The following is a 13,701-nucleotide window of genomic DNA, read 5'->3' as shown; positions in this document are numbered from 1 at the left end:
AATACACTTGATGGAAGCGGTTTAAAGACTGCAGAAAGTCGTTGGATAACGACGAACGAAGTGGGAGGCCGTCAACAGGTGTTCACGGCGAAAACATTGCGAAAGTGCACGCGCTCCTGCTCAAAAAACCTCATCTTATCACTCGGGCCATAGCAGAAGAGCTAAACATCGGTAAAGACGCGGTACGTACAATTATAACAGAAAAAATGAACTGCCGAAAGGTTCTCTCGTTTCATTCCACGCTTCTTGACCGAAAAAACAAAAACAAGTGCGTCTTTCTTGCGCTCTTGAAACTGCCAATACCGACTCGAATTTTTGCAAACAATTGTAACTGGGAATGAAAACTGGTGCTTCATGTATGATCCGCAAACGAAGCGTCAATCTGCTGCTTGGTTGAGTCCTGGTGCACAAAGATCGGCGAAAGCCAAGCCGGTCTTGAAATCAAAGAGTGAAAAAGATGTTGATTGCATTCTTCGACTCAAAGAGCCTGATTCATCAAAAATTTACCCCAACCGGTCAAACCGTAAATTCTAAATTATATTTGGAAGTAATGAAACGGGGCTGATTCGTCGAATCCGGCCCGTGTACCGGGATCTGGGCAGTTGGGCTCTCTTGCGCGACAATGCCCCGGCACATATGGCAACAGTTTTAACACTTTATTATCCGCTAATCAAATTACCGTCTTATCCCACCCACCCTATTCACCAGACTTGGCTCCAGCAGACTATTTTCTTTTCCCGAAACTCAAGTTGAAGATGAAAGGCCGCTTTTTCGACGACATTCCGGCCATCCAAAGGGCTTGCACCGAGCAGTTGAAGACCATCCCACAAAGTGATTTCTCCAGAGCGTTTGATGGTCTGTACCGGCGCTCAAACGAGTGTATAACTAGAGAAGGGTTCTACGTAGAAGGCTGACATGAGTAAATTCGTTTATCTTTAAATCCGTATTTTTATTTAATTTAGTTCGGGAACTTTTCTGGCGTATTGTGTAATTTATTGCTTGTTGAACTGTTTTATTAAAGTTTTTTATCAGTTATAAAACCTAGGACGTGACTAATAAACATAAATTTACAATATTAATATATACTTTAAACATAGATACTTATGGAATATGCTTAAATTTTGTGACAATGAATATGGTGGTTTTTAAATTTATTTTCTATATAGTTTACTAATAAAATGAATAAAAAATAACTAATAATGCAGTATGGAGATTGTTAATAAAATAAAAAAAAGTAATAATAATAATATAAAAAGAAAGTTGAATAGATTATGTAGAAAATTACAAATACAAATTCAGAGATGTAAAGAATATAACGTGTTTGTATCAAAATAAATAAATATTAAAAAAAAAAAATTTTATGTATGCACCTATCATAACTTCACAATTATTTCATGTCTATTTTTAATCTTGAACATATGAAGGCAAGACCTAGTTGAAAACTGCTATTCTCTATTTTTAATTCATTTTTATTGCTGCAGTAATCATTATTTGTTGAACAGGAAGTGTCTTGTTCAATTTTCCTAGAACTACACTATGTTATAATAAATTTTAATATAAAATTGTTAAATTAAAAATGCTAACATCCAACCTTCAGCAACATTTTTATCACCTTTTATATTTTGAGATTGTTAAATTACATATTTTCTGTGTTGCATTTGCATGTCTCCTTCTCATTATGATAACAATGTTATACAATATTATGACCTTAAAGTAAATATAAATTCATAGTTATAAAAGTAGTTTATATAGACATATAAGCGTAGAGAAACATAAAGATAGAGAATTTAAATATTGCCTTTATTTAAAGAAGCAAATTTAAGATACAAGTGGTTTTCTCTATCATTTGACCATCACAAAAAATGTGTAACTAAGAGTGAGAAAAAGAGCTAGTGAGTAAAGGGAGAGAGGGAAATTAATGAATTTATCCAAACTTATATTTATATTTTTCTTTTTAAAAAAATATTTAAATATCAAGTAGAATTTTTAAACAGAATGACCTTTTTTAACTAAAACTGGCTTCAAAAAATACATGTAAAATTAAGAAATGCTTTCCAGTTATTTAACTTTGTTTTTTTTTTTTTAATTTGTATGATTTTTTTAATTAAAAATAATTATCTACTATATACTACATACTAAACATCTACATACATATTATTACATATTAAACCTTAATAATTGTTAATGTGGTCTTTTTTAGGTTTTTAATTTTTATTTATCTTTTTTTTTTATTTCATTTTACATTATAGTTTTATCGTTATGTAAAATTTGGATAGTACTACTATCCAAATAGTAACTATTTCTTATAGTTAAAAAACTGTAATTACAAACAAAATGGCTTTGTCTACTTGCATCATAAAAAATAAGTTATAAAGAAAAGGTCATAAAGAGATTACTGTAAAGTGAAAACTAAAGTTCCTTAGCATTATATATTCTTTTTTAATACTAAGTTTTTCAATTGATTTTCATGAATTTTCAATAAAAATAATTTAAATATCAAACTGACATCAGGATTTACATTATTATAAGAATATTTTTTATAATAGCTGTTATTTTTAATTGTTGTTAATATTTTTAAAGCAATTATACCAACTTACTATGTGTGTGCATAATAAAATAAATTTACAATTTCTATAAGATTCACCAGACAAATGGATTCTCATAGTTCAGGGTGGCATTACTGTTATATTTACAGAATATAACTTGCAGAAATACCTTTTCACTACAAAAAGTTCTTTTGCTTTCCATTAAATAGAAAACTGTTACATTCTTTATTCACTGTGATTCATGACCTTTCTCTATTTTGCAAATTTTTGATAATAACTTCAATTAATTTTGTTGAGTTATTATTTTTGTGTGTTTTTTACCAACATTTTTCTCCTTAACACATTTACTTATTAACAAATATATTATTAATAAATAATATCCAATTTATCATCAGTAATTTCTTTCAGCATTTTGGAACTTAACAAATAGGTCACCTTTAACCCAAATGACTTATATAAGAATTTAAGCATAAGAGAAGTAAAAATATTATTATTCCACCTACATTACAAACAAAATACATAATAATACAAAAAAAGTTTAAAGTTGACGACAAGAAAAATAGTTTGATAAAATAAGGAATATGAAAGCTATATTTCAAGAATAATGAAAAAGGGCTTTCCTCAAATACATTGACAGTAAACACAAAGACCTCACAATTAAAATAACTGAATTTGGACCCAAATCATCACTGGGAATAATATTGAAACAGTAGTGTATGTGTGTGTGTGTGTGTACGTGTGTGTATATATATATATATATATATATACACACGTTTTATATGTGTTTGCACACACGCTATTTTTTTAAGCAGCTTGCTAGAGATTACACTTATGAACAGACATTTAGATTTGTTAATCCTTTTATTAATTTGAAAACTTGCAGAAGAATCATAAACAACAGCATCTTTTTATTTTTCGCTTCTTTTCTTTTCCATATTTCCTTAATTTTCTCAGAAAACACCCATTTTTCTTCTTCTGTCAATTTTCTTCTGATTGTTTTTTCTTCCTTCATCTACAGGAACATTTTGCATTAATGATTATTTCTCTAAATTTCATTCTATCCAAACAACCACCTCCTTTATCCTCAGATTTTGAGTTCCTATTTCATCTGCTTTATGTATTCTGTTTGACTTTTAGTTTCCAAAGTTGTAAAACAATTTTTATCTGTGTATTAATTTATTAAAATAATTTTAAAAAATTAACTGCTTACAATTTTTAATTTTTGTGCTTATTGGGAACTTCAGAGGTCTATGCTTCTACATCGCAGATTTTTTTTAAAAATATAAATCATTAATACATAGTTAAATTTTAAAACTATAGAAGTAGATGTGTGTGTGTGTGTGCGCGCGTACTTTTTCAAAAACTTATAGAAGAATCATAAACAACAGTATCATTTTTTTGTTTACTATATGTCTATATATGATGTTTACTATAAGTCTGTGAAATAACAAATTTTTATAAAAAAAAAAAAAAAAAAAAATGTATTAAAAAATGTCATAATGAATAAATAGAGATTTGTGTGAAAGTAAGTCAGTTTAATCACAAGAAAAAAATAATAATAGATAAAATTTTTTAATTGACTTTAATAATTTAATCTATTTTGCTGCTGATAGAATCTAATTTGTTAATTTACATATCTGTCTATATGTACATCTGTGTAAAAGAGAACTCTGAGAGATGATTTAAGATTTATGAGGATTTTCATTTTCAGTTATTTTTAACATTCATTGTTAAATTTCTTCATTAGTTAACAAGTTTTGCTTAGAACAGACATTTAAATTTAGATTTGTTAGACTTCTTTAAAATTTAAAAAGACTAGTGAAAGACTCGTCACAAAAAATATACTATTGTGTACTACATTTATAATATAGTAAACAACATTGAAAAGCAAGGATAATTAATTTTTTTTATTATTCAATCTAACAGTTTTCCTTAAAGCACAAATGTGATTACATTATATAATTATAAATACTATTGAATTCTGAATTGCATGAGTTACTCTATTTTTGCTGTTATTTTAATAATTATAGATGACAATATATAAATGGCAGATAAATTAATTAATAAGTTTTCATTGTAATTATTCTGCGATTCCAATAATTTTACTGCTGTTTTTCTCTCAGTACATTTAAATTATACCTCTTTATAAATTTATTAACATTTAGTAAAAATTATAATTTCTTAATTGAGATAGATTGATTTTTATTAAAATATTTAAATTATAATTGTAACTTATGCATTTCTTTTATATATATATATATATATATATATATACAATATAACAAATACAATATATATAAATATAAATACAAAATATATATAGTATAAATACAATATTGTTTTCAATAATATAACGATTCATGATAAATTCTGCATAATTTTTTTTTCATTAAATTATTGATTAAACAGTAAATAAAATCAACCTAACATGATAGATTATAAAATATGAATACATTTTTGTCTGGATTTTATGAAATCATTCATCATTCATATGATTTATTATGGTTTATTTAAAAGCTGCAGTAATTTTAATGATGACCACTTTAAAGTAATATTTGAGCACTTAAATCAATACTTTATATAACATTTTTAATAATCAAAAAACATCCATAAAAGTGTAATAAATTTTTCTATTTCTTCATAAAATTAATAATTCATTAAACATTTTGCTTGCATTTTTACCTAATAACTTATTTGAAGTACTTTTGTTTATAAACTCATGTGCAGAATATAGGAAAATATAGGAAATAATTTTCTATACACTTATATTCAAATTTCCTTGATATCAATACACTTTGGTTTTGGGAAATTTAGTAAACAGACTGTTCTGGAATGATTGGTCTAAACCTGAATAACATCAAATTGCATAGTTGTGACTGAGCAAGTAAATTGTAATAAGATGAGTTTTATATATATATATATATATATATATATATATATATAATCCAAAGAAGTATAGTAAAGTAAAAGAGATATTATCTAATCTTGGGATTTTATCTGATAATGCATTATTCATGAGTAAATTACTTTTCTGATTAATACTGATTTAGGTGTAAAATAAGAATGAAATGCAAAAACCTAAAGTTAATTTTTTTGCTTTTGCTAAGCTTTCTTGAAGTCTCACTTCTAATGAAGAATACAAACTAATAACTCCAAGATTAATAAAATATAAAAAAAAAATTTCACGAATAAAAATGATTCAGCACATCTCCTTGAATAATAAGTTTCAGACCCTCCACTCTGATATGTTTTCTTGAGAAGGTAAACCCCAAAGATACAACATTATTAGAATATTGTGGATTTAATTAATTTCATACAAAAATTTCAGCTGCAAGAAATAAAAATTCACTCTTGTTATTCATTTCACAGATTAACTTTTTTATGAGGCCTAAGTTGTTGTAATTAGTAGCCTAGGTCATACCACAAAAATAAACTTATATTCATAGTTCTAATTTAATTAAATCCTTCTGATAAATATGTAGAGATAATTGTAAAATTGTTGAATTCTGTCCACTAAAAAAAAGATGACAGACTTTAGATGAACAAGAAAACACATACACATATTACTTGTGACACAAGCACATGACTTTCCTAATAGAAGGAAGAAAAAACAAAGAACCATAATGGAATCTTTTCATTTAACGAAAATTATTCATAACGTAGATCATGAAACTAAATTATATAACTTTCCCGTTTTTAATATGCGTTTTTCATAATTTAGTTAAAACTACAATATGCTGCAAATACTTAACATATAAGCAGTTCTTATTAAATTTGTTCCCTAGATAAATTAAAGTTTTAATTATAAAGTATGTCATATTAGATTGGCATCATAAATAGATAAGAAATATAATTCATATGCAGCTAATCAGAAAAAGTTTTAGTTTACTGTGCATATATTTAGGTCTGTCATTAACTTGTTTCTACCCAGTTTTCCATCAGAATTCAGTTTATAGTTGCTCTTAAAGAAAAGTAAAATAATAAAAAATGTAAAATCTGACAAACAAGAAATAAAAGATTTTCAATACTCAGGGAAATTTTACAGTGAGGTTGATTGTACAACTTTTCACAAGGATTTAGATCGATAAAATAAAACAAAATAAAATTAAGTTTAATATTTTTCATACAAATCAGAATATTCTTATTTTTTTATATCTAATTATTTCCATACTGTCTTCGTACCTAGAACTCAAGTCTCAATCATTCCTTCTTCATAAAAAATAATTTATTTTCTCTCTCAAATAGAGAGAGCATTCATTTTTCATGAACCACTTGTGGGATGCACCTACTTTATTTGTGTTCATGAATATCTCCTTTTCAGAAGAGAATTTGCGGTCTCTTATGTATTTAAAATTACTCATGCTCAAAAATTAAGCAATATATAAAGGAATATGAACAATGATGGTCAAAAATACACTTTATGTCACATAAAAGTGGCTAGGCAGTTCCTAAAGATTGCTTAAAACTTAACAGCCACCACACCAACTGAATGATTTTTTATCACTGTATTTAGTAACTCTGATGAAAATTTCAAACACAAATTTATCTAGATAATAACAGTGCTGATGAGCAATTAGTCTTAAACCAACAGTATGTAGTGTTTTACAGATTTATTTTTAATGTATAGGCATCTAAGACATTCTCCCAAATTAAATTTTAAAAATTAACTCAATTTTATTTTTAATATAATTATCAAATTCAGGTAAGCTTTTCCCGAGTTATCTGTGTTTAAAAAGGAAATTTTATTATCACAAAATATTCATTGGTAGGTGAAGATGTAATTTGAAATCAAACTGACTAGATACTTTTCAAGTTAATCTATTTTACTAAAATATATTCATTCTTAAATTATTTAGAGAAAATTTTGGTAAAATGTTTCCTAAAGTATTTTACATTTCATAATTTTCTTAGGTAGGTAGGTGATTTATGCAATTTTACAACACAACAACTGTATAATTTTACTTTATATATAATTAAAGTCTATACTTATTTAATCTTATGGTACTTACGTATTAACGCCACCGCAGCTACAGCTTTATTTAAAAACGAAGTAGTCAGTCGGATTTCGGTTAAATAAATATTTATTTATTTTATAAATATAATTTAACCAAACTTAACCTACGCTCGCTAACCTTGACTAATTAACACTGTAATTTTTTGAGTATTTATTTAATAAATTCAGTAATTATTTATTATTTAAATAATCAAATTGCAATAATTACTGAATTTATTAAATAAATACTCAAAACATTACAGTGTTAATTAGTCAAGGTTAGCGAGCGTAGGTTAAGTTTGGTTAAATTATATTTATAAAATAAATATTTATTTATTTATGTTGATCTATATCGTCCCATTTTCCACCGAAATCCGATTGACTACTTTGTTTTTAAATAAAGCTGTAGCTGCAGTGGCGTTAATACGTAAGTGCCAATCTTATTTATATCTGTAAATAAGAAGCGTTTAATTTCTATGTTACCTTTGCATTACATATAAAATTAAATCAAAAGCTCTTTTGGTTTGGTGACATTATTTCAATTTTTTACCATTATTTTGATTTATTTCTGTTTTTTTTTTTTTTTGTTCGAGATGTATATGATTGGAAAAATCTGATTTAAAGGGAGTTGCTGAATGATGTTGTACTATTACCAGACATAGTAATTTAATGCCTGATATCTTTGAAAGAAGTCCATTGCGACTTCACTTGAAATCTTTACCAATGGATCAATTCTTCTTAACCAAATGTAGATTTTGAAATTTGCTTATCTGGGCTCCCTTGACAAAAAAGGCTTCACAAAGAATGGTTACAATACAATAATTTTAATCTAGTTGCTGTTTGATGAATTAATTTAATTTACAAGCTTCGAAAGTACTTTAAAAGATCTATTTCAACACCTAAAAATAATTTTCACAGCAATTTTCAGTGGAAATCTTCTGTTCTATTTTTAATTGGGAACAGACGGGTTATATCTGTTTATGGTAAAACGTTTTATGATTTTCAAGTTGAACATACTAAAAAAATATTTAAGTAATGAAAATAAAAAGCAGATACAGTTTTTGATTGATTTTATAAAATGATTCTTAACAATTCAACCAAGGTCTCTTCCCTTCATCATTGCAGAAAATGTTTTGTGATTTACTCACTAGGGATTATTTTATTAATCATGTGACAGAAATTTAAAAAATTTAATTTTAGACACTTTTTTGGGAATTTTTATTGAGTTTTACTGAATGTTTACTTTTTCTCTTTTAGGTAATAGATAAGATCTTGTAAGTAATACTGACTGGGTAACTTATCTTGTGCATAAAAATGGAAGTTTACCTATCTATCAGGCCCCTGACATTGCATTATTATACAGCTCTCAGTTCTAAGATTCCCTGAATCCAAAAATAAAAACTTTTGATTAAAAACTTTTTTGTGCATGGATATGAGTATATGTAAATAAACACATATTCACATACAGTGTTTATTTTGCTTAAAATCTCTGGAATACTTTAAACTAATATAATGAAATCTTTTAGAGTAAACTTGTTTATTCTTCTTTGGTGGATTGTCTCTAGGCAAGTTGCATGTTATGAAAACTTTACTAGTAAATTTTCTTTAGCCTATCAAACTATAATTTTACCAACAGAATAATAAAATTAGAAATTTTAAAAAAAGACTGCAAAAGCAACCCCCGTGCCCAAAAATCAGAATTTTTTACGTTTGTATAATTCCTAACTCCTTTCTCAATCAATGATTTGAATGTTTTTAATTAGTTTTCTTTAAATGAAATGTACACAGAGTAAGAACAGATAACCCTTATTGTAGAAATTGGAGGTAATGCAACCTCATATCTTCCATGAGAAGATAAAATTCTATAATGGACTGGTAGTAGCTCTACCTTTCACTTAGAAAATTCTGAGTTTGAATTCTAATCATTCTTGCCGTTTTCCACATGCTACATAACCGTACTAACAAATATTGCATTTGCAGGAACACCTAGTTATTTAAAAGAATAAATTACTAGGAGTTTTGTAAATTTATATAAATTTTTACTGCTTCTGTACATTAATTTAAAAATAATTGTTTTATAAATGAGATGTTAGTAGGATAGGAAAATAATAAAAAGGAAAATTATTTTAAAAAATTTTCAAGTCAAATTTTATTAATAAGTAAGAAATATTGTTATTTGAGGTATTTAAACCATATTTCATGATATTTTAACAGAGTACATTGCTAACAATTGAATTTGTGCTAGAGATTAATTAATTAACAAACAAATTTTATTTTTTTTATTTTTTAGATAAGAAAATAATAGAATGGATACATAAATAATAATGTCAAGATAAAAGTAATATCTCACTTTATCATGAGAGATTAAATTTAAGTCTATACAAATACATTCAATTACATTTGTACCAGCTTTTTTTAATGTTCATGGTTACTACTTCTAACTTAAAAAACCCGTTACTAGATTTGTTTAATTGGAAAATAGATCGCTAAAATATTATCAACCTACCTTACTTACCAAAATTGATTTATTATCATATTTTGATTTTATTTAAAATTAAAATCATACGTTCTATATAGATATATTGATTTATTAATAATTTTACTTTTTAATATGATCAGTTATTATTTATTTCCTTCAGAATATTTCAAAGATAATTTAAAAATTCAATCAAGCTTTAAAGAAATAAATATTTTATTCAAATCATTAAATAATAATAGATTATATTAATAACAGCAGGAATGGGTAGATACACTACTTTATCAAACAAAAAAGTAAATGCCCCATAGCAAAAGCATTTGATTGAAAGAGGATCAAGGAACTGTAGGAAAACCATAATCGAGTATTAAGACATAATATAACAAAGGAACTAGGAGAGATTAAAATGCACTTAACACTTCAAAATAATAAATAGAGTTAAAAATAGTGAAAATATAAAAGAGATTTATAGGCAATTAAATTATTCGAGCACAAATTGCTTGTAAATAGTCAGGAAAATGAAAAAAAATTCAGCATTTATTTGGAAAATTCATCTTTCAAAATAAAACATATTAAAAACAATTTTCATTTTCTGTAACATAATATTGATCTGGATTTAAATTAATTTATCATATTATTTTCAAATGTAAATTAACAAAAGTACCAAAAAAATAAAACAATATTTTAGAATTCTCACAAGCCTACTAATTAGAGCTTAGGTACATAATATATTATTTCTTGACAGAAGTCAGCGCATTGATTAGTTGCTTAGCAATCTTTTTCTCAAGCTTTGTTATTAGCTGTGACAATTTAAACAGTCCAGCTCTGATAAATATGAAATAATTAAGATTCATCCAACATCATTCTCAGTTGCTTTCCCAAGAATAATGATGTTACATGTACAACAAGTCTCTGTTGTAGCTGAGTGCAGATCACTTGTAGGGCTGCCCGTAATTGATGGAGTTAAAATGATTGTTCTTTTTATAATGATCTATTAATTACATAAGCTTGAAACTTATTTGGTTGGGGATATATGAGGAGAATGGAAATTTTACAATGTATGAAAAATAAATCCTGATAAGGATTTGAAACCAAGATCTTCTGGATGGAGTGCTGAGACAATACCGTATCACCACAGAGTTTAGCATATTTTTTCAGCCTAGTGAGAAGACAACAGAAAACCATTTAACTCCTCACTTTCCTTGTAACCTGAGGATGCTTACAAACTCTCAGGGTTCATATTTTTCTTGAGAATGGCCGTGATACTTTTGAGAGTGTTTTATTTTTCATGTCACTTGCAACAGTTAGTTATGGCACCAAAACATAATAAATAAAAGATTGGCTGAAAGTAATATTGTGAAGTGTATATTTTGCAAAAGAAAGGTTTATTTTTTTATGTTAGTAATTTTGTATCCATGTTAACTCAAGCAGAATGTTTCAATTTTCAGCTGACTATTCTAGAAAAAATATATGTTTTAGCAGTATGTTTGTTTATGTGTTTCTGACATTTTAAATTCAGAATAGCTAGACCAAGCTTCACAAATATGTATAAAATGATTTGTTTCAATCACATACTCAGTACCGTTGAATGTATGATTTAAAGAAAACAAGGCAGAAATCAATAAATGTAATTTTCTTCCTACCAATAAACCAAAACTATTTAATTCATTAAATAATTCACAACAAAAAATGATAGAATATAAACAGTAAAAATACTATGCACAACAACATTTTGCGTGAAAATTAAATTTTAACTATGGTAGAAAAAACATCAGTTATTTAAAATGAGCATGAAAACGTTAACAAAAGTAATTGAAATTAAACATAATGAATCAATAAATATGAAAATTAATATAAAAAAATAATGAAGATTATATCCAAAATGAATCTCTAAGAATTTTTTAAAGAAATATTTTTAAATTTGTACTGCTGGTAAAAAGGCACCTAAGGAAAAAAACTATTACATGTTTTTAAAATGTATTTTTACTTATATTTTTGATTTTCTATTAAAATTTGTATTTTGTATTTTTGAAACTTAAGCCATTTCTCTGCAAGAGAATCATGCCATCAGAAATCATCTGGCTTTTTTACCTTGCTTATCGTAATAAAAACTATTAATTTATTCCTTCAACATTATGTTATTAATTTATTTAAAGATAATTTTTTATGTGGGTTTTTCATAATCAGACTTTGAGGTAGTTTTTAATAAAAATGTACTTCTTAGTTGTAATTATCTACAGTGACATTGTTAGTAAAAAAAGAAATGATAGGTTGTTTACTGGAAATTACATTTTTTTTAAATATAATATATAATAATTAATATATATAATTAAATTAATAAGTTTTATAATATTTTTAATATTTATGTTTTTCTCAATGTAAAAATATTGTTGTCTTTTTTAGTGTCATTTGGTGGAAGCGGAAAAACATTTAAAGGTGAAAAGGGAGAAAGAGGACCACGAGTAAGTTTTTTTTTTTTTTTAATTACACTATTTTATTAAGATACCTACTATTATGTTAAAACCCTAACAATGTCAGACTTTTTTCAAATTATTTTATTATTAAATAAGAAAATTATATATATATATATATATATATGTTTATTATTGTAGTAAAATGATAATAAATACAAATTTTCTTGTAAAACTACAAACTGCATTCTTTATCGTTTGATATTTCAAAATAACTGGAACGGAATGGAACAAAGGTCCATATGGTGGATACATATCCAACCATTCATCACAGAATCTGGACATTAATCCCTTGCTGCTGGAACTTTCAAGCAGGTATTTCTTTATTTAATGGTGGTTATATATTTGTTTGGTTTGTGGATGGAATTGTGGATTGTATTCCAATCCTTACAGATCAATTTGAATATCTTACTTGTTATCCTTGGGAGACTAGCAAGATATTTGCATCTTTATCCCGGCAACTGGATGACAACTGTAAGTATCAGGGAGTAGCATCCTAAAAGTTGAAAAATGTAACCCAAATCCAGGCCAACCATTCCTGATAAAGGCTGTTAATTGAATATCTGTGACCACAATATACTTTTACCATCAACATTATTATTCAAATAAAAGTAGTTTTACCTTTAATTGATTCAGAACAGGGCTTGCTAGCATCTAAAAACAGCTGACATCATAAAAATTGATGGTTAGCACTAATTTACAGGTTAGTCATTCTGATTTGTACTCTTATAACCCCAAAAGTGTAACTGCAAGAAGTTCAAGTTGACTCAAAACTTGTATACCCTCTACTTAAAACAGAAAGAATTAAAGTTACATGCTTGAAAAAAGTTTCAATGAAAAAGCTTTTGTAAGAGAAAGTTTTCTAATTTCTCCAGAAAGTCTTTAAATTAAATCATTTATTAATATTAAAGTCTTTTATTCTCAGTTCAATTATTTTAAGCTCTATTTGTATCTTATGATAAAATAATTCCTTTTTACTGAAACACAATAATAAAAATTATGAATTCATTTTTCACATGTTTTTATAAAAATATTTATTTTTAGTTTTACTGTAGTTAAATAAACAAATTTAAAAAAAAATATTTTTCTGTTCTTTCAGATGACATAATGAAAGTTAAATTGTGGGATTATTGTTTTGTGTTCTTGAAAAATGGAATTTTTTTTTATTTTGGGGCTCCCATTCTCAAGCGAAAGCGTTTGGGTAAAAATAATTTT

The 13,701-nt window shown here is 26.2% G+C and overlaps 1 protein-coding gene across 2 annotated transcripts in view; it reads left to right on the top strand.

Moving 5' to 3' along the window:
* The window catches only part of Mp (collagen XV/XVIII-type protein multiplexin), a 1,718,393-nt gene that overhangs the window by 1,615,146 nt on the left and 89,546 nt on the right, over window positions 1-13,701 (top strand). For both annotated transcript variants that reach the window (XM_075369827.1, XM_075369826.1), the window contains one exon: window positions 12,419-12,477. In XM_075369827.1, coding sequence (XP_075225942.1) covers window positions 12,419-12,477 — 59 coding nt within the window. The remainder of the gene's footprint in view (window positions 1-12,418; window positions 12,478-13,701) is intronic.

Source organism: Lycorma delicatula, chromosome 6 (assembly GCF_047948215.1).
Source record: "Lycorma delicatula isolate Av1 chromosome 6, ASM4794821v1, whole genome shotgun sequence".
Taxonomy (NCBI): Eukaryota; Metazoa; Arthropoda; class Insecta; order Hemiptera; family Fulgoridae; genus Lycorma; species Lycorma delicatula.
The sequence above is the reverse complement of the archived record's forward strand: the minus strand, read 5'-3'. Positions and strand labels throughout refer to the sequence as shown.